This window comes from Pelobates fuscus, chromosome 4 (assembly GCF_036172605.1).
Source record: "Pelobates fuscus isolate aPelFus1 chromosome 4, aPelFus1.pri, whole genome shotgun sequence".
Classification (NCBI taxonomy): Eukaryota; Metazoa; Chordata; class Amphibia; order Anura; family Pelobatidae; genus Pelobates; species Pelobates fuscus.
In genome coordinates, this window is record NC_086320.1 from 240,741,665 (window position 1) to 240,764,360 (window position 22,696).

At 42.6% G+C, this 22,696-nt stretch overlaps 1 protein-coding gene across 2 annotated transcripts in view; it reads left to right on the top strand.

Moving 5' to 3' along the window:
- The window catches only part of SACM1L (SAC1 like phosphatidylinositide phosphatase), a 207,886-nt gene that overhangs the window by 146,947 nt on the left and 38,243 nt on the right, over window positions 1-22,696 (top strand). For both annotated transcript variants that reach the window (XM_063452016.1, XM_063452017.1), the window contains one exon: window positions 15,432-15,530. In XM_063452016.1, coding sequence (XP_063308086.1) covers window positions 15,432-15,530 — 99 coding nt within the window. The remainder of the gene's footprint in view (window positions 1-15,431; window positions 15,531-22,696) is intronic.

Sequence of the window (22,696 nt, forward strand, 5' to 3'; positions counted from 1 at the left end):
TAGTTAGTTATAGGCCTTATGCCTATCCCACGCATGCTTAAACTCCTTTACTGTGTTAACCTCTACCACTTCAGCTGGAAGGCTATTCCATGCATCCACTACCCTCTCAGTAAAGTAATACTTCCTGTTATTATTTTTAAACCTTTGTCCCTCTAATTTAAGACTATGTCCTCTTGTTTTGGTAGTTTTTCTTCTTTTAAATATAGTCTCCTTTACTGTGTCGATTCCCTTTATATATTTAAATGTTTCTATCATATCCCCCCGTCTCGTCTTTCCTCCAAGCTATACATGTTAAGATCCTTTAACCTTTCCTGGTAAGTTTTATCCTGCAATCCATGAACCAGTTTAGTAGCCCTTCTCTGAACTCTCTCTAAGGTATCAATATCCTTCTGAAGATACGGTCTACAGTACTGCGTACAATACTCCAAGTGAGGTCTCACCAGTGTTCTGTACAATGGCATGAGCACTTCCTCTTTCTACTGCTAATACCTCTCCCTATACAACCAAGCATTCTGCACACATTTCCTGCTGCTCTATTACATTGTCTGCCTACCTTTAAGTCATCAGAAATAATCACCCCTAAATCCCTTTCCTCAGATGTTGAGGTTAGGACTCAAATCAAATATTCTGTACTCTGCCCTTGGGTTTTTACGTCCAAGATGCATTATCTTGCACTTATCCACATTAAATGTCAGTTGCCACAACTCTGACCATTTTTCTAGTTTACCTAAATCATTAGCCATTTGGCTTATCCCTCCTGGAACATCAACCCTGTTACATATCTTAGTATCATCAGCAAAAAGACATACCTTACCACCAAGACCTTCTGCAATATCACTAATACAAATATTAGAGAGAATGGGTCCAAGTACAGATCCCTGAGGTACCCCACTGGTGACAAGCCCAAGCCTCGAATATACTCCATTGACTACAACCCTCTGTTGCCTGTCACTGAGCCACTGCCTCACCCATTCAACAATATTGGAATCCAAACTTAAATATTGCAGTTTATTGATAAGCCTTCTATGTGCAACAGTGTCAAAAGCCTTACTGAAATCTAGGTAAGCAATGTCTACTGCACCACCCTGATCTATAATTTTAGTTACCCAATCAAATAAATCAATAAGATTAGTTTGGCATGATCTCCCTGAAGTAAACCCATGTTGTCTCTGATCTTGAAATCCATGTGTTTTTAGATGTTCAACAATCCTATCCTTTAACATGGTTTCCATCACTTTCCCCACTACTGAAGTAAGGCTTACTGGCCTATAGTTGCCCGACTCCTCCCTATTGCCTTTCTTGTGAATGGGCACAACATTCGCCAACTTCCAATCTTCTGGGACTACTCCTGTTATCAATGATTGGGTAAATAAATTTGTTAATAGTTTTGCTAGTACACCACTAAGCTCTTTTAATAGCTTTGGGTGTATTCCATCAGGTCCCATTGACTTATTTGTCTTTACTTTTGACAGTTGAAATAGAACCTCTTCCTCTGTAAACTCACGTGTAATAAATAACTAATTTATACTTTTTCTTAACTGAGGTCCCTCTCCTTCATTTTCATCTGTAAATACCGAACAAAAATATTCATTGAGGCAGTCAGCTAGACCTTTATCCTCTTCTACATACCTTCCTTATTTTGTTTTTAATCTAACTAATCCTTGTTTTACTTTTCTTTTCTCATTTATGTATCTAAAAAAAGTTTTGTCCCCCTTTTTTACTGACTGTGCTATTTTCTCTTCTGTGTGTGATTTGGAAGCTCTTATAACTTGCTTAGCCTCTTTCTGCCTAATCTTATAGATCATTCTGTCTTCCTCACTGTGGCGGTACCAGCCTTGCCACTGGGCATTGGAGAAGACTGATTGCCAGCCTCCTGCCATGTGACTATGGCCCCTGAGATGTATTGCCTGCTCTCCTGTACTGCTGAGGATTGCTACCCCTTAGGTGGATTTGGCTATGGAGCTTGTGTAGTGCCCTCTGTTGGTAGCAACAGTAATATGCACTACCTGAATAGCAAGACTGGTAATTTGCATATTCGGGTAGATTTGCATATCGCTAATTCTGCATGCAGGAGAGACATTTGTGTTAATTATGGTCTTCCCCACCTATTTATAAATATGTAATTATGTTATAATAAGTCACTGAATGTTGCCTGCTATGATTTGACTGTTTGTAATTTTATTGAGTTTTCACAGCAATGTTAATGTAATGACCAAATGGGCTAGTCCCAAGTAAAATAAAGATTTTGTCAGTTCTACTTCACCCTCAATTTGGAGTCCTGTCTCTTATTGGGGGGAATCTGCTACAAGGGATTGCTATGCTCTGCATATTCCCTTGCTATAATCACTCCTAAGCTCTTTTAAGAGCTCGTTCCTGCTTCGCTCTGGAAGGAAGAGAGGTTCGTCCTGCGGTGGTTGTGTTGTCGGCTAGAGTGCTTGGAATCCTCAAGAAGCGCTAGGAGCATCCATCAACGGAGGTACCCAGTCGGGGTGCCAGGTGATCCGTTACATTGGTGGCAAGCGGTGGGATGGCTTCCTAGCCTTGGGAAAACCAGCACTAATTCAGAGATGGAAGGCCGTGCAGTATCTCCCTTTGATGCCAGGCTCCAGCAGCGACTACAGGATGTGATGCGCAGTATGGAGTATCCTATCCCAGAGGAAAAAGAGACAGAGTGGAGGGTGGCGCTTCGTACCGATCTCTGGAAGGAGGACATCGACGAAATTCGACCCTTCCGGTTCGAGGAAATCCTGACCACTAACCAGCGCCAAGCAGAACAACTAGAGCTGCGGATGCCATTATTGGGAAACCAGCCCTCAGAGGAATGGGTAAGCGAACTGGAGACGCTAGTTGAGACTGAGGTGTGGCTGGATGATTCCTATCGGGCCCTGCGGTGGCATGCTTACCACCTCTACCCATGGCTGATCGAGTACAAGTGTATTGAGGGGGAAGACTACGATGGCCCTGGTTTGTTGTGGGATACTATTGAAACTAGTCTCTGGTTCGGAGACACCGACATTGCTCGCTTCTGGTCCATCCGAGCTGAGCGGGCAGACAACTGGGACCTTACGGAGATCGATGCCATTCAGCCAGATCTATCTTTTCTTGCCAACCGGGAGTGGGAACTAGAACAGGATTATGTTTGCCTATTCCAATGTATAACGCCGCCTGTCTCTGACATGATGGGGCTTATTGACTGTATGCCACCGGAAGCATTGAGTTTAGTTCCTCCTCCCCAGCAACCAAGCCTGTTATCAGGGGACCTTGGTACTGTACCACATATGTCCCAACCAGCACCAGAGATGGAAGATCTTATTGACTTGTCCTGGGAAGACACCCAGCTGGCAGGTGGAGATGGGACCGAGGTCTCTCTACCGGCCCTACAGGGATGCTGGGCAGTCGGCCCAGATCCCCAGCGGCAGTATGTATCCCAGGGAGCTGAAGGTGCCGTCCTTCCTCCCCAGCGGCAGTGTGTGTCCTTAGGAGAGGAGACAGTTGGTCCCTCTTCCCAGCAGTCCAGTGAGTCTCAGGGAGCCGAAGGTGCAGTCCTTCCTCCCAAGCGGCAGTGTGTGTTACAGGGAGCTGAAGGTGTCGTCCTTCCTCCCCAGCGGCAGTGTGTGTCCTTAGGAGAGGAGACAGTTGGTACTTCTCCCCAGCAGTCCAGTGAGTCTCAGGGAGCCGAAGGTGCAGTCCTTCCTCCCCAGCGGCAGTGTGTGTTACAGGGAGCTGAAGGTGTCGTCCTTCCTCCCCAGCAGCAGTGTGTGTCATTAGGAGAGGAGACAGTTGGTCTCTCTCCCCAGCGGCTGAAAGTATGTATGGGAGAGGAGCTTGTTACCCCCTCTCCCCAGCAGCTGAAAGTATGTATGGGAGAGGAGCTTGTTACCCCCTCTCCCCAGCGGCAGCTTAACCCACCAAGGGGATACAGTAAGCTCCACAACAGTGCAGATGGGACCGTGGTCTCTGCACATGCACCACTAGGGGTAGGGACAGTCGGTCCTGTCCACCAGCAGCAGGGCTGTTTAGCCAAAGGGGAGACAGTCGGTCTCCCCCTCCAGCAGCAGGGCTGTGTGTCCAAAGGGGAGACAGTCAGTCTCCCCCTCCAGCAGCAGGACTATGTAACCAAAGGGGAGACAGTCGGTCTCCCCCTCCAGCAGCAGCCCCAGATCCCGAGAGAGGAGCCTACCAATTCTTCTTTTCAGCATGGCTCCAACCAGGCTACTCCCGTGGTAGCGCTGGCACTCAGCAACCCACCAAGGCAGCCTATCAGTACCCCACACAGCCTTGTTGAGGCACCTGGACATGGACGAGCTAATCTTTTACCCAGGTGTAGTAACCATGTATTGTGGGTAGGCTGTATTACTGTTTGTGCTTCGTGGGTGGGTTGCTGGACTAACCAGGGCACTGACCGGCAGGAGGTCAGATACCCTGTTAGTCTGTTTGGAAAAGGGGAGAAATGTGGCGGTACCAGCCTTGCCACTGGGCATTGGAGAAGACTGATTGCCAGCCTCCTGCCATGTGACTATGGCCCCTGAGATGTATTGCCTGCTCTCCTGTACTGCTGAGGATTGCTACCCCTTAGGTGGATTTGGCTATGGAGCTTGTGTAGTGCCCTCTGTTGGTAGCAACAGTAATATGCACTACCTGAATAGCAAGACTGGTAATTTGCATATTCGGGTAGATTTGCATATCGCTAATTCTGCATGCAGGAGAGACATTTGTGTTAATTATGGTCTTCCCCACCTATTTATAAATATGTAATTATGTTATAATAAGTCACTGAATGTTGCCTGCTATGATTTGACTGTTTGTAATTTTATTGAGTTTTCACAGCAATGTTAATGTAATGACCAAATGGGCTAGTCCCAAGTAAAATAAAGATTTTGTCAGTTCTACTTCACCCTCAATTTGGAGTCCTGTCTCTTATTGGGGGGAATCTGCTACAAGGGATTGCTATGCTCTGCATATTCCCTTGCTATAATCACTCCTAAGCTCTTTTAAGAGCTCGTTCCTGCTTCGCTCTGGAAGGAAGAGAGGTTCGTCCTGCGGTGGTTGTGTTGTCGGCTAGAGTGCTTGGAATCCTCAAGAAGCGCTAGGAGCATCCATCAACGGAGGTACCCAGTCGGGGTGCCAGGTGATCCGTTACACTCACTCTGGTTTTTTTTTATAATTACTAAATGCTAATTTGTTTTTTACTATTTTGGCCACATCTGCGGAGTACCACAGTGGTTTCTTGAATTTTTTGCTTTTACTGACAAGCCTAATGCAATTTTCTGTTGCCTTCAGTAGTGCAACATTTAAATAATCCCATTTCTCTTGGACGCCATTTAAATTGCTCCAGTCTGATAATGACTCCTTTACACATATTCTAATTTTAGAAAAGTCTGTTTTTCTAAAGTCTAAAACTTTTGTTTTTGTGTGGTGTGACTCAGTCACTGTTCTTATATTAAACCACACTGATTGATGATCACTGGATCCTAATCTTTCACCTACAGTAATATCGGATACCAAATCTCAATTTGTTAACACTAAATCTAGTATGGCCTCTTTACGAGTTGGCTCCTCAACGACTTGTTTTAGAGACAATCCCAGTAGGGAGTTTAGAATATGTGTGCTCCTGGCACAAGCAGCTATTTTTGTTTTCCAATTCACATCAGGAAGATTAAAGTCACCCATGATGATAACTTCCCCCTTCATTGTCATTTTAGCTATTTCCTCAACTAGTAGTTTATATAACTCTTCAATTTGTCCTGGGGGCCTATAAATCACACCTACTCGAATTACTGTGTGATTACCAAATTCTAACGTAACCCAAACGGACTCTATGTTCACCTCATTAACTTTTATTAGGCTAGATTTTATGCTATCCTTCACATACAGGGCCACCCCTCCCCCTTTCCTGCCTTCCCTGTCTTTTCTATATAAAGAGTACCCTGGTATTGCTATGTCCCAGTCATTTTTCTCATTATACCATGTCTCAGTAACAGCGACTAAATCTACACTCATCAGTTAACATCAGTTGCCATTATTGCCATAAGTTCATGGATCTTATTCCCTAAACTGCGAGCATTTGTAGACATGACTCTAAGCTTATCATTTTTTAACACATTTGCTACAGGCACCTTCTGTCCTTGTTTTGGGGGACAATTGGATTGATGTTTTATCACCCTTTTGCCCCCCCTCCTAGTTTAAATACATCCTAGCAAAACCTCTGAACTGCTCACTGAGAACATTTGTTCCCTTTTGAGAAAGATGCAAACCATCTTTTTTGTACAGTTTATTTCCATTCCAAACAGAGCTACCATGAGAAATGAAGCCAAATCCTTGCTCCTGACACCATTCACCAAGACACAAGTTAAAGTCCCTAATACGCATCCGCCTGTCGTTCTGAGTGTTATGCACATGCAGAACTTCAGAGAATGACAGTGTGGAAGCAACCTGCCGTATATCATTGACAAAAACACTAAAAACTTCCTTAACCTCTGAAACCTCATTGCAATCCAAGTCATTTGTCCCTAGATGGACAAGTACATCCAATTCCCCTTCCTGCTTTGCTCGCTTAACAATATTACAGATACGTCTCCTGTCTCTGTGAGCAGTAGCTCCGGGAAGACACCTCACAAGACCACCATTGTCCATCGCCACACCTCTAATGATGGGATCCCCCAACAACAACTGCTTTCTATTGGGCCTCACCATAGTCTCCAAGCCTCTCTCCACAACATCACTAGCCTCAGTGCCTCTCTCCACAACATCACTAGCCTCAGTGCCTCTCTCCACAACACCACTTGCCTCAGTTCCTCTCTCCACAACACCACTAGCCTCAGTGCCTCTCTCCACAACAACACTACCCTCAGTGCCTCTCTCCACAACACCACTACCCTCAGTGCCTGTCTCCATAACACCATTACACTCTGAAAGTGCAGAAAATGAATTATGTAGAGCAACAGACTGTGCAATATGCCTTTTATCCACAACTCTAAGTCTACCAGATCCTACAGTGATCCATCTGCCATTCCTATTATGTCTCTGCGGCAGTGGCTTTGCAGCAGTTCCAGCCTGAGTTTGTTTACCAGATAATTTACAAATCTCAGATATTTTACAAATCTCAGTAGCTAACTAATCAAATCAAATGCCTTATAATCACCAACAGGAAATCAAACCTTGTGCAATCAGTAACCTTTTCCTACAGATGAATCTTACCTGTAACAGTAAAAAAGAAAACTCTTAGCACAAATCTTAGACAGTTGAAGCTTCTGTAAAACTCTCCAGAGTATCTCCAACCACACACACTTAGAAGCAACACTTAGATGAAGCAACCAAGCTATATTAGCCAAGCTAATGACAACAACCCTTATATACCGGTAAGTACTTCTTCTCCTATACTTGTTCGCGAGTTCCAGGGAATCTGATTCATCTCATCATAATAGGTCACAATCAAAGCAATATAGGTAAGCCATTTTTTCCAACCTTTCCAAAAAAAAAAAAAAGTGGGAATGTACTCAAAGGCACGTTTGTTTGTTGTAGTGCTAAAGGTACAAAGACTTCAGGATCGTCCAAAGGGAAGTCGCCCAAAAGGACGCTGTGCATATCCTGTGACAACAGAGCCATAGAAGGAAAACGTCTCTGTTCAGATTGTCTCTCAGCAGCTGCAGGACCTTCTCATCCAACACCGGACATTATGCAACTTATAAAGCATGCAGTTGCCCAGGGCATCAGAGAGGTTGGAAAGGCCCAAAAGCGACCCAGATATTCTGAGCCCTCAGAATTTTCTCCAGGAAACTCATAGGATGAGTTTATGGAGTCAGCTTCACTGAGAGATCTAGCCCTTTCCTCGGAGGAGGATGCTATGCCAGATCCAGACTTCCTGGTACCAGCGGAAGTGGATCATTTAATTGCCCGGGTTAGAGAAACCCTCACTTTAAAGGAACCCTCTACATCTAATCGCTATTTCTCTGATCTTAGGAGAAAAAGAGCGGCCTTCCCGGTGCATGACACAATCAGTGATCTTATTAAGGAGGAATGGTCCAGATCTGATAGGAGACCGTCTGCCAAGGGGAAATTCTCCAGGTTATACCCATTCGACCTCAAAGATGCGGCGGCATGGGATTTTGCACCCAAGTTTGATGCTGCAGTGGTCAGGTTGGCTAAGCACACTACCTTACCGGTGGATGATGCAGGTTCCTTCAGGGATTTGATGGATCGGAAAATGGAGTACTATCTTTCCAAGTTCTATGTAGCCTCAGGCACGAATCTCCACCCTGCCGTTGCTCTCACATCAGTTACAAGAGCAATGAAGGTCTGGCTACAAGAACTGGAGGAGGACATCGGGAGTAGTAGAAGCCGTTCCTCCATAGTGGATGGCCTGAAAGATATGCGATTAGGCATTGATTTTTCATCTGAAGCAGCGGTAGATCTAGTAAGAAATCTTGGCAGAAATATGTCTTTTACAATTTCCACCAGACGGGCGCTTTGGCTCAGATCTTGGGCAGCCGATGCTTCCTCCAAGAATAGTTTGTGTTCCTTACCATTCCACGGGAATATGTTGTTTGGTAAGAACTTAGACAAATGTATAAAAAGGGCGGCCGAAGGGAATAAAGCCTTTCTACCACAGGAAAGGAAATATAAAGGGTCCTTTCGTGCCCGTAAAGAATACCATTCCTTTTGGGATAGTAGATCATACAAGCCCGGGAGAGAATATGGCAGATTTCAACCCGGGAAAGGAGCCCAATCTGGAGGAAGAGGAGGCAAGTCGCGAGGTACTTCTTCCTCCAAGAACTCCAGGAATTTATGACTATATAATTCCCAAATCAGAAGGATTCGGGGCTTGTCTTCTTCAATACTCATCCATATGGGCAGAATCCACAAGCGACGGTTGGGTACTGGATATTATTTGGAGAGGATACCTTCTAGAATTTTTCGAGCATCCTCCCAACAGGTCTTTTTATCTCACAAAGTGACCAGGGGACAAAGAGAAGCGCATGGCCCTACAGAACTTCATCTTATCCCAACAGGCGAAAGAACTCAAGGGTTTTACTCACACATCTTCCTAACGAAAAAAATCCTCAGGAGGATGGAGACCCATTCTAGATCTGCACAGATTGAACAAGCATCTACACATTCGCAGATTCAAGATGGAATCCCTGCAGTCTATAATAAAAGTAGTGGCACCCAACCAATCGATGTTGTCTATAGATCTATTAGACGTCTACTTTCACATACCCATTGCGCAGTCCCATCAAAGGTTCCTGAGGTTCGCTGTAGAAGAAGGCCACTTCCAGTTCAGAGCCCTCCCGTTTGGACTAAGCACGGCCCCGAGGACGTTCACAAAAGTATTGGTAGTTCTGATTGCAGAACTGAGAAAGCAGAATATCGCTATCTACCATTTTTTGGACGATATCTTGATCATAGGAAACAACGAAGATACATTAACCTCCCAAGCTATTCAGTTTCTTCAAGCCCACGGCTGTAAGATCAACACCAAGAAGAGCCACCTCCACCCAACCCAATCTATGATATATTTAGGTGCTCACTTCAACACTCTGATGGGTACTGTCCAACTTTCTATGGCAAGAATTTCGAAACTCAGGAAACAATTAAGAAAGATGTTAAAATACAGGATTGCTCCTGCAAAGGCGGTAATGAGTCTCCTCGGGTCTATGTCCTCCACAATAGGACTGACCAGATGGGCACAGTGGAGGAGACCGTTACAAGCCAATTTCCTAATGCAATTTTCCTCCAAGAATCTTCTCCAACCCATCAAGTTATCCCTGGCCGTACGCCATTCTCTGATCTGGTGGCTGAACAAGGAACACCTATCCAGGGGTTTTCCGCTAGAGGACATCACATGGATAGCGGTGACAACAGATGTCAGCCAATGCTTGGTTGTATAGGGAGAGGTATTAGCAGTAGAAAGAGGGAAGTGCTCATGCCATTGTACAGAACACTGGTGAGACCTCACTTGGAGTACTGTACACAGTACTGGAGACCATATCTTCTGAAGGATATTGATACCTTAGAGAGAGTTCAAAGAAGGGCTACTAAACTGGTTCATGGATTGCAGGATAAAACTTACCAGGAAAGGTTAAAGGATCTTAACATGTATAGCTTGGAGGAAAGACGAGACATTATTATTCCTGTCCAATCGGGATAGGGAGGAGCTACCCAATGTTGTGCTGCCATGGCCTATGACCAGGAAAATAAAATTATGGTAAGTATGAATACATTTTCCATTATTGGAGGCTTTCTTCTCTTTTATATGTTCCTGGATTTTGAACATGTGGATGATACACCAACCTGAGGATACAAGCATACCCCTATAGACCTATATGTACTGTTGTCATTTAGACTATATCTTGGACCTTTTGTTTGTATTACTGTATGTATGATGTATTTCCACCATAAGATTTTGTATATAACTTGCTCTATTTTTTGTCTACCTTGTCGAATAGTGCGCAAATCTACTCGTCTACAAGGGTTTTGTGGTCTTCCGATGCCCGCAGGGGAGGCACAAGTTCGGTCTGCACTGGCGTACCAGTGAACTCTATCATGTAGCCTCTTATCGTCTCGAGGATCCAGGTGTCCTAGAAATCTTTTCCCAGTTCTGCGGAAAAAGAGACAGTCTGCCTGCGGTTATACTTGACTGACCATGTAGTGAAAAAGGTATCTCACCTGAGTTGAAACGTCCTTGTCCCCGAGTGCCTCTGGCACGAAAGGATCCCCTTGCGAAGGTGACTCATGATGATGGGAAGAAGGTTTGTTGTGTTTGACTTCTGGGGCCTGTGGACCAGAAACGGCTGGTGGCTCGACCCCTCTGCCGACCAGTCCTGCCAAAAATACCTCTGCGAGGTTTCGGGTTGCGGAAAACTTGTCTAATGGATGTTTGAGCCTTATTAAGGGTCGTATACAAAGTCACGTGCTTATTTAGCTCTGCTATTAATGGTTCTCCGAATAACAGCCCGTTCGCCATAGGGCCCAGTTTCTAATTCCAACAGTTTGGAGTACATCTTCAGCAGGGCCTCCTTGCGTCATTCTGCACATATGGCTATGTTTGTGTTGCCCAGCATGCATATGGCCCATTGCACCCATTCTCTTACGTCATGGGCATCCAAGGAGTACCCTGTAAGAGAGCCAGGTCTGCAAAGTATCACATTTTTGCCAGGGGACCGAGCATATCCAGTAGTTCATCTTGGGCAGATCTAAGCCCTTTCTCTATTCCCTTCCGCAGGTCTCGACCCGAGCAGGACATAAAAATCACCACCGTGGTGTCAAACTCCCGGGTGTGAGCGATCTTGTCTGGCAGTATTGGTCTTGGGCATTCAGCCCGAGTCGAGCACGTACTTCCTTCTCCATAGGTTTTCTCAACCAAAAGTGAATGAATTGTGCCAGATAGTCTGGTAGTGCCCATTCACACGATCTCGGGTGTCTGATCGTGCGGGGATCAAACTTGGGTGTACCCTTAGTGTCGAGGAACGCACCGTCCTCTAGCATGTCAGATGATTTACGAGAACCCCTCTTGCCAAAATGACCTTCTCGAGTCGTTTCTTGGATGTATCCTGGGTCCTCCAGTGGCACATCCTGCCATTCTTCCTCGGCTGAAGGTGACTCTTCTGCTCTCGATTCATCCACAATCTCCAGGGAGGAGGGGAATGGGGTCTTCGCCCTTCGAGGATGGAATATGAGGGGGATATGGATCTCTGCGTTCCGCCTGCCCACTCAGAAGGGCTCTTGCCCTTCGATTTCAGAGGGCCCAAGGTGGTGTCCTTCCAGTGTATTTTAGACGTGAAAGCTTCCACTGAGGTTTTAACGACGAGCCAGCTCGTTGGGAAATAGAGAAAAGTGCCCTCGAAGGCACGGGGGGGGGGGGGAGATGGAGGGGGGATTTAAGATTTTTGACTTTGTTTCATTTACTGATTGATTTATACCTTCTTCTCCCCTCTCCTATTCCCTTATTACAGTGTGGCACAGCTCAGACATTAGTCAATTGACTGTTCTTCTGATTTTGTAGTGTAGCGATAGGAGCTCAGTTTCCCAGCAACAACTCTGGTGTTAACTCGAGTTCTTGACAGCAAGCTATATTTTTCCATAATAAGAAAAATGAGCTATGGTTTTTACTATACTTACCATTACCCTGTTATTATTCTACACTAAGCATTTGCAACTATAGCACATTATCTGTGATTACAGCATACAGACGCATAAGCTGCTTATAGATACACATTTGTTCCGTACACACTCTATCCCTTTGCTAGTATTTGCGGACATTTATCAATTTACTTATTTCTTGATTAACTTGGTAATGCATATTGATGAACTACCACGTTTTTGAGAATTTTCTATTCTGTCTACTCTACATATACTTGCAGTATTAGCACATATGTACATGAGTACATTAGCATTTTTTTTGCGATAGTATTGTCTTTTTCTTGTTCATAAAATGTTTTTATTTTTTGGGGGACTTTTTGCTGCAGAGTCTTTCATTGGTACTACTGGCATCCCCTGGAATTCATTGTATATATTGTATGTAGTATACTATGTTTCCTAGTTCCCTTTTGAGATACACTGTCCTTCTTTGATCCATTCATTCTTCTCTAGGGGTTACCCACCTCCACCCACCCCCATAATTAGTGTATCCTCTTTCTGTTAGGCTCTTTTTCTTTATTTTTTTTCATTAAGATTCCAAGGTTCCAAAACATTTCTTAACTTTGGAACATCGTGTCACACAGTTGCTGCAGATTTAACGATTTGGTTTCACAGTGGCCTAACAAATCCAACATAAAGAAAAGTAGCAAAATCATATAAAGAAAACCAGGATAGGTTAATGGGTCTTAGATTGGCCAAGCTAAGCTGATGTCTACAGAAAGGCAAAATAGCAAATCATGCAAGCAGGTAAAACAACAAGCCAAGATCTAGTAGCTGAGAAGTCAGAGACAAAAGAGGTAGACTTGTGCAATTTGCTTGGATCAATTCGGCCGAATCAAATTCTTTTTAATGCACACCTGTGTGAATCAATTAATCTAGGATTTATCTGTGGGATCTTATTAATTAAAAAACTCTACAGGTTAATATTGGACAGATTGATTTGTTTTGATATGGATTAAAAGGAATTTGCTTCAGACGGACTGCTCTTAATTAAATTTTGCACAAGTCTTATGAGAGGCCAAGACAAGGATTGGAGAAGACAGGAAAAATTAAGTGCCAAAGTTGCCAAAACAAAAAGGGAAGGTAATATCACTATTGTGTTTAAAAAAAAAAAAAAAAACAACAGAAAAAGACACCTGAATGATCGAGAGGCGCAAGTATAAATAGTCTATAAGTTCTTCTATTAACCTGCATCATCCTTGCACAACCAGTTTGTGCATGTCTGTTATAGTAGATGCCATTTAGTGGTCATATGGATTAGTTATTTCAAACTGCTGCTACTTACTGCCTTGGGAGGAGAGCGTTCTGTGTCAAATATCATGCAAGGTTGACATACAGCGCACCTTGGACCTAAGCTACAGGTGATGTTTCACTTGAATTGAGATCTTGTGACCATGTAGATTATGCTACTTAAGACACACTTAACTCAGGGTGATGATCATGGAACCGGCTTAGGTTGGTTTAAGCTATGCTCAATTAAAAAAAATTGTATTTAACTTTGTTGTGACTGCATAAAATGTTATTAAAATATTTAAATCAGTGGGGTTAATTATACATCCCTATCACGGAGCAATGATGTAGCACGCAAGCACGCACGCTACGCTCGCGGGTTTAGGAGCAGAAGAGAGGAAGGAGAATGCCGCGGACGCTAACCGGAATATACTGAGCAGAAAAAATTGGTTTATCCTGCCTGACACCGCTGAGCCACCTGGGGAGTCTAAGTAGGAAATAATAATATGAATGGGAACCCTCCACGAAGAGTATATGACGGTACTTCTACTCCAACTGGAGTAACACATGTATGCAGAGCCGACAGAATATGGAGGAGGTCTGTGAGCCATTGTACTGCTATTATTGATGAAAGAGCCTAAATTGAAGGAGGACTTTGACCCTGTTTAATGGAAAAGTGTCGTATGTATTAATTTCTTTGACCTGGCTGTGGAATATTTAGTGGTTTAAGCACCAGATTAGGCGTGCAATAATTTTATCCACTAAGCAACTCTGAGGCTATGTAGAAACACACACATTCCCCTCTATTGTGCTAATAAAACAGTGTTAAATATAGTGTATTTTGTGGATTGCCTTATAGAGTTTGCACATTGTATTAGAAACTGCACATTGTTTCACGGGTGCTAGGTGCAGGTAAGAGAGCAACAAACCAGCACCTATATAAGGTAATGGAGATACAGGACTTAAAAGGAGATACGGGACTAAAGAATGATGGCAAGGAGTGGGAGAAAAAATAAATAAAATCTTGAAGAAAACAATACCCCTAAAACCAGAATTGATGCTTTTACATATCAACATTCCTAACATAAAAAAAAAAAAGCCTTGATCTTGTTACTCCATGTACTGACAGCTTTTAAGCTAAGTATAGCCAGAAATTGGAAAAGCCCGTTTATACCTGATTGGTGTCTGATTAGACATCAAATAAAGATGGAAAAGTTTATTCCGACAAGCTATAATAAAAAAAAGATATAACTTTTTTGGGACGAAACAATAAGCTTAATAAATTCTGTTTAATCTTAAAAATACATAAATCTAGGGGAAGTCTATAAGAACGCACTTTGCCTTCCCCCTCACCTTTCAGTTCCCTAGGATCAAGAAAAAAAAACGGTCTTTTTTTTTTTTATGTTTTTTCTTCTGTCCGTAAGATTTAGATAGACAAAATATTACACATGCTAGTTAGACTTTTTTGATACCTCTAATCTCCTGAATATATATTTTGTAATTGCCTATGCATATGTATCAAGAAGAAGGGGAGTAAGGAAGGAGAGAAAAGAAAGAGATATAGAGAGACAAGAACAACAGTTCCCTATATATAATGTTATTAAATTAATATAATTGAATTAGATATTGGCAGTAAAAGTGTCTCCGCTTTCTAATAGCATGTGTCCAAATTAATTGTCTTTTTGTATTCGTTTTTAAATCTGTGAAAAAAATGTAAAATAAATATTATATTGAAAAAAAAAAAATACAAATCTATCAGGACTTTGTTGGTGACTGACAAATCCTTGAATAGTGCATCGCTACTCTCCACTAAAGAGGTTACTGGCCAAAACAGGTGTGAAGACATAACCGTAAGTGATACAGTTTTGTTGTCACTTATGTTTTGAAGGCACACCTCAAGTGGCAGATGATTTTTTTTATTTAAATATTTTCTTAAATACAGCAATAACATCAGTAATAGACAATTTTACAATTTTATAAAGGAGCAATATTATATCTTCAGCTTCTTACACATTTTGCTTAATGCTTTGTAACATTGTTTTCCTTTTTCCAACACTTTTTCTTAGATATTTGGCATTTGACTTCCATAAAGAATGCAGCAAAATGCGTTGGGATCGTTTACAAATTTTGGTGAAACAAGTTGCAGAAACTCAAGATGACTTTGGGTAAGTTTCAGCAAAAAATTTATATTGTTTTAGCAAAAATTGAGTCTATACCTAAATGTATTTTTTTATTCAAAAAAGGATGTCTATTTACATAATCAGAATTCCTGCTTTCCGAATACGTCGCTATGTTCAATTAAAAACACGTTTGTTGATGCATAGGGCACATAACAAAAAAGATATACTGTTACAATCACAACTCATTTTTGTATTTACCACAAGTAAATGCACAATAAATGTGAGCAGTACCCATGCATGTCCATTCCAAAAATGTGCATACTTTAATATATTGACCAGAGAATGCCTCCGTATTTTGACTGATACTGATAAATGTTTGATTCCTGCTTTCCTGGACTACTGATGGCAGCTATTTTGTCTAAAATTGCGTGAATGTCTCTCCAGTCTTTAATTTCAAGTAACAGGTTATGCTTAAATTACCCTACGTACAGTGCCAGCCGTAAGAAAAAGTCACTAAGCGCTACTGGTGTAAATTAAACTGTAAAATAATACCAAAAAGTCTGCTTACACAATAGTAGACCCACTCACTATTTATTTTGGTTAAAAGCCATAAAATAAAAATAGAATGGTAAGCTGCGCTATATATACCACTAAAATTAATTTCAAATAAACCAGGGGAGGAGTGGGGGAGACGGGAGAGACCATCTGGGAGGTGGGGAGATCATGAAGGAACAGGAGGGGAATGAAGTTTACTAAGGGGCACACAGATACACAGAGGGGCTCAGGAGGGAGACGCACAGAGGGACCTCTTTTCTGGTAGAGGGCCCTTTGATCAGGGAGAGAGTGTGAGGGAGGACCCGGAGGCAGGAAGGAGGGACCTGTAAGGCAGAGCGCTCCTCCCGAGAGCAGGCTGTGTGGAGTGTTGCCGCGCACCACCATAGCAACCTCTCACACACAGCACCCCCACTCACACACACAGCACCTCCCCCCCCACATACAGCACATCTCACACACACACACATAGCACCCCCTCACACACAGACAGCACCTGTACACGCAAACACATACACTGCACCCATCAATGCAGACTGTGTGTGTATTCAGCAGTCAGTGTGTTGCCGCGCACCACCATAGCAACGCTCCACAAAGCATTCTGCATGCGGGAGGACAGGAGACCGCCACCATAGCTCGCTGTGCCCCCTCCCCCCCCCTCCTTCACCAAAAGGTAAGAAGAAGGGAGGGGGGGTGAAGATTTTATTCATGTATAGCATTATTAAAAAGAAAGAACATTGCTACCTGCGCCCCTCAAACTCTGCAACACTGCACACCTCTCACACACAGCACCCCCACTCACACACACAGCACCCCCCCACATACAGCACATCACACACACACACACATAGCACCCCCTCACACACAGAGAGCACCCGTACACGCAAACACATACACTGCACACATCAATGCAGACTGTGTGTGTATTCAGCAGTCAGTGTGTTTGTTTGTGTGTGTGTTCAGTGTGTATGTATATAGCGGACTGTGAGTATGTATTCAACAGTCTGTCTGTGTGTACTCAGCAGTATGTGTGTGTGTGTGTACTCAGCAGTATGTGTGTGTATGTATTCAGCAGTATGTGTGTGCATACATTCAGCAGTCTGTGTGTGCATACATTCAGCAGGCTGTGTGTACTTAGCAGTCTGTCTGTATGTGTATTTACCAGTCTCTGTGTGTGTGCGTGTGTGTTCAGCAGTCGGTGTTTATGTATTGTATGTATGTATTGCATTTGTTGGAGGCACTAATAAATATAAGCTTAATTTAATCTATAATTTAAATTTGTATTCATGAGTTGTGTGTAGGCATGGCCCCAGTGCACTGCTTTGCCCAAAGCACTGATAGAATTTACTTAAAAACAAATACAAACAAATGTAAAAATAGTAATACAGGTAGAGACACTTAGCTCAGATTTGAAGTTCTGTTGCAACATGGAAAAGACTTATTTGGCTTCATTAGTTTTGCACAAGCGCTTAAATAAACTCTATAGTGTCAGCAATACAAGCATGTATTTCTGACACAATCATTCAAATAACGCTAGTTAGGTGGCTCCCCATGTCAGAAGAGCAAAGGTTATTTTTACTCACCTTATTTCATCTCCATGCAGAGCATGGACACACTGAACGTCATTGCTGCACATTGTGCACTGACCCAGGAAGCATCTGTGGTGGCCTTCTGAGTAACTGGAGCTAGAGGTGTTACTAAGCAGTAATGTAATCACTGCCTTTTCTCTGCAAAAAGCCTGCAGGGACATGCTGTACACATAAGAACAACTCAATTACGCTTTAGAAGTTTTGGTGACTGTAATGTCCCTTTAATTCACAGATATGGAACCATGCGTTCATCACTCTAATCCAAAAGGCTGACTCTTCTTGCTTTCTCCAGCATGGAGTATTTAATTGTCCCTTTTGTTCTTCTGTAGGCAGATGGTATGTTTTAAACTGTATGTTGATATATATGCATCTTTGTTAGAGAAGGAGTATCAGCTTTCCTTCTCTGATAACTATTGGATTCTTATATGAATTATATGCATGAAGTAATCTGCAAAGTTCACTCTTGCTACATCCAACCTCTTTATTAATAAAAGATATGCGTTGGCTTAGGAATTAGATACCTGTTCAAGCTTTTATAATCCGAACTGGTTGTATCAAAACATATGAAACATTTATCCTCAGTGTCTACTAATAATATATTTTGGAAAACAAATAATAAAAAATAAAATGCAGAGTAACACATATAAAGTATTCCAGAAAAAGAATCCAAATCTTGGCTCATTGACATCAGTGCTGTTTCTTATTTGTACCTGAGTTCTTGAATCCAGTTTTTTTCCTGAGGACTTGCTTTATAAGCTAAACCATACAAACAGCCCAGTCAGACTTTCTCCATTATAGATTCATATTGTGTTCATACAGTGCAGACCTTGCCCTTGCCAAACAGTCCTACTTTTCCTCTCTCATTAGTTCATGCTCCCGTAACCCCAGGCGTCTTTGACACCTTTAATTCTCTTCTTCGCCCTGCTGTGGCTACCCCCCAAACTAACCTTACTGCTGATAACTTTGCATGTTACTTCACTGACAAGGTTGAACAGCTAAGGGAAGAATTCTTCCCTCCTTGCCATTCTGTTTCTCAAGCACACATAGATCATGCCTTTCCTACCCTTCAGACATTCTCCCCAGCTACTGACCAAGAGGTGACTGCTCTTCTTTGCTCCTCTCGCCCCTCACTTGCCCACTCGGTCCTGTCCCATCTCACCTTATCAGATCTCTCTCCACTTGTCTCGTGCCTTCTTTAACACACATCTTTAACTGCGCTCTCTCTTCTGGCATCGTCCCTGCTGATCTTAAACATGCCACTGTAGTACCTATACTAAAAAAACATCCCTCGACCCATCCACCCCCTCTAACTACCGTCCCATATCCCTGCTCCCCTTTTCTGGAAAGACTTGTCTTTACCCGTGTGTCTCATTTCCTCAATTCCAACTCTCTCCTTGACCCCCTTCAATCTGGCTTCCGCCCTCTCCACTCTACAGAGACTGCGCTTATCAAAGTTACTAACAACCTAATCGCAGCTAAATCCAAAGGCCACTACTCCATACTAATTCTTCTTGACCTCTCAGCGGCCTTTGACACCGTTCATCATGCTCTCCTTCTTCAAACTCTTCAATCGATTGGTCTCTGTGACTCTGTCCTCTCGTGGTTTTCCTCTTATCTCTCCCAACGCTCATTCAGTGTCTCTTTTTCTAATGATACCTCCTCCCCTCGTCCTGTCTCGGTTGGAGTCCCCAATGCTCTGTCCTTGGTCCCCTTCTATTTTCTCTTTATACTGCCTCTCTTGGCAAACTTATTACCTCTTTTGGATTCCACTAGCACCTGTACGCTGATGACACCCAGCTATATCTCTCCTCCCCAGACCTCTCCCATGCCGTCCTGCAACGTGTCACTGCTTGCCTTTCTTCCATCTCTGACTGGATGTCCTCCCGCTTTCTGAAACTCAATCTCTCTAAAACTGAGCTCCTTGTCTTTCCTCCTCCTAATACTGATCCTCCTCTTTCGCTCTCCCTTCAAGTTTGTGCTACCCACATCAGTCCATCCTTGCAAGCGTGCTGTCTTGGCGTCATACTTGACTACGGTCTCACCTTTGAGCCTCACATCCAGCATGTTGCCAAATCCTGTAGATTCCATCTGAAAAACATAGCCCGCATCTGCCCCTTTCTTGCACCAGATACTACCAAGGAGCTTGTCCATGCTCTAGTAATTTCCTGCATGGATTATTGTAACCCTCTCCTGATTGGTTTTCCCAAAAGCCATACTGCACCCCTACAGTGCTGCTAGACTGATTTTCCTCTTTAGTCGTTTCTCTCACACCTCACCCCTCTGCCAGTCCTTACATTGGCTTCCTGTATGCTATAGGAGTCAATTCAAGGTACTAACTCACACCTATAAAGCACTGAACAACTCTAGCCCCTCTTATATCTCCTCACAGATCCATAGTTATGTCCCTTCTCGGTCTCTCCGCTCTGCCCGTGACCACCTCCTGTCCGTTGTCCGCACCCGTACGGCCAACTCACACTTGCAGGACTTCTCGCGGGCGGCTCCCTTCCTATGGAATAGCCTGCCTACCGCCATCAGACTCTCCCCTAGTCTTGCATATTTTAAGAAGTGCCTTAAAACCCATCTCTTTAGGAAAGCTTATGGCCTCCAAGACTAACCCCTACCTCACATACCTGTCTCTTGCCCTCTCCTAAAGGGCAGCCCACCTTATTTGTCTGCAAATTCCTGTCCTAATGTGTTTTACCTCCTATAGAATGTAAGCTCGATTGAGCAGGGTCCTCTTCAACCTATTGTTCCCGTAAGTTTATTTGTAATTGTCCTATTTATAGTTAAATCCCCTCTCATAATATTGTAAAGCGCTACAGAATCTGTTGGCGCTACATAAATGGCAATAATAATAATAATAATAATAATAAAAATTCCTATTACCCTGGATGTGACTTACTCTTTCATGAAAAGAGTTGGTTAACAAAATATTGTATTGAGATTAAAATAGATTTCCATTCCCTGTGGGTACTAAGAGGTACATAGGACTTGAAGAGAGAGCAAGTTTTCAAGATATATGTTAGTCAGGAGTAATAGGAAATATGTATTGTCTTTTTGTTATGTCTGTTGTTGATTTTTAGGACGTCAAGGCTGTGGTGCTTATTAGGGCTGATATGGATTAATGCTTAGGGTATTTCGATGAATGCCCAGGGTCGTAATTCTCCCGGTAAAAGGGGTTTCCTGTACAATACCCTATTGAGAGAGAAAGCACAGGTGAGTTTTGTACAGGAGACCCTTAGGGTTCAGGAACATAGGCAACTATGGAAATTTAATAAATTCCCCATAGTTAATTCCGCCTCAAATGAAAAAAGAAAAGAAAGCCAGAGTAGCGATCATTTTTTCTAAAGAAGTTCATTTTCAGTGCCATTTAAAAAGGTAGATCAAGAAGGAAGATTTATTATTTTAATAGGACATATCAATGGAGTAGATTATAAGCTAGTTAATGTCGATCTGCCAAATATGGCCACCAAAATATTTTTGGCAAAAGTTATAAAAGTGATAGAACCAATTCGTAAAGGAATTTTGTTGTTTGCGGGTGATTTTAATTGTGTGGCAGACCCTGTCTTGGACAAGTTTGGGCAGAACATAGATAAGAACGTAATAAAACAAGCAGCAACGCTGATTAGACTAATTATGAAATATGACATATGATTGTTGGTGACTTTTCCATCCGGGGAGAAAAAATGTACTCATAGATCTATCCCTCATGGATCTGCGGCCAGAATTGACATGGTATTGGGGAATAATGAATTAGTGAATTCTTTAAAAAAATATTATTAGAGATAACACCTGGTCCGATCATGATTTTATAGACGTTCAACCCCCAGCATAGAGGCTGAACGATACTTTACTAGATTCAAAAGATATTACAGATTATATTGAGAAAATGTCAGATCTATTCTTCAAAGAAAATGCTTCAGAGGGAATTTCCTGTGAATTCCTTTGGAATGCGTACAGAGTAGTAACTAGAGGATATTGGATGAAACTGGCCAGTCAATAAAGACCTAGGAGAGGTAGTAGTTTATCTGATTTATACATCAAATATTTTAATGTCAACTGAAAATAAAAACTATTTTAAAATAGAAAATATGGGTAAGTTAAAAGAATACAGAGAATTGATTAATCAAAAGATAACGGCTATAATAGAATATAATTTACGTAAATTACTAATTAAATTCTCTCGATATAACAAGATAGATCGAATGCTGTCGAACAAACTGAAGAAAAAAAATGGATAAAAAGATGTATAAAATAGTTGAAAGAAATAAGATTTTTTTCTGAACTAGAAGATATAGGAAATCAATTCAAATTGTATTATGAAAAATTATATAATTCGGCAGCTGAGATTCCAGAAGATGCAATTCTAAACTTTTTAAATAACTCTTTAATACCAAAGATCTTAAAAGATCAATTGAAGTCTCTGAATAAAGAAATTAGTCAAGAAGAGGTTATTAATGGGATTCGCAGATTAGATAATACTAAAACACTGGGCACAGGTTTTTCTAATGCATTCTATAAATATTTTGGAAAATGAATTACCCCGCACTTAAAGGACCACTATAGGCACCCAGACCACTTCAGCTTAATGAAGTGGTCTGGGTGCCTGGTCGAGCTAGGGTTAACCCTTTTTTCTATAAACATAGCAGTTTCAGAGAACCTATGGGTTAATCCAGCCTCTAGTGGCTGTCTCATTGACAGCCGCTACAGGCACTTGCGTGCTTCTCACTGTGAAAATCACAGTGAGAAGACGCCAGCGTCCATAGGAAAGCATTGTAAATGCTTTCCTATGAGACTGGCAGAATGCGCTCGGCTCTTGCCGCGCATGCGCATTCAGCCAGAGAGGAGGAGGAGAGCTCCCCGTCCGGCGCTGGAGAAAGAGGTAAGTTTAACCCCTTCCTCTCCATCCAGCCCGGCGGGAGGGGGACCCTGAGGGTGTGGGCACCCTCAGGGCACTATAGTGCCAAGAAAACGAGTATGTTTTCCTGGCACTATAGTGGTCCTTTAACAACAATGTTTAATGAAATAGCTTGTAAAGGTAAAGCACCAAAGGATCTATTGAGGGCCAAT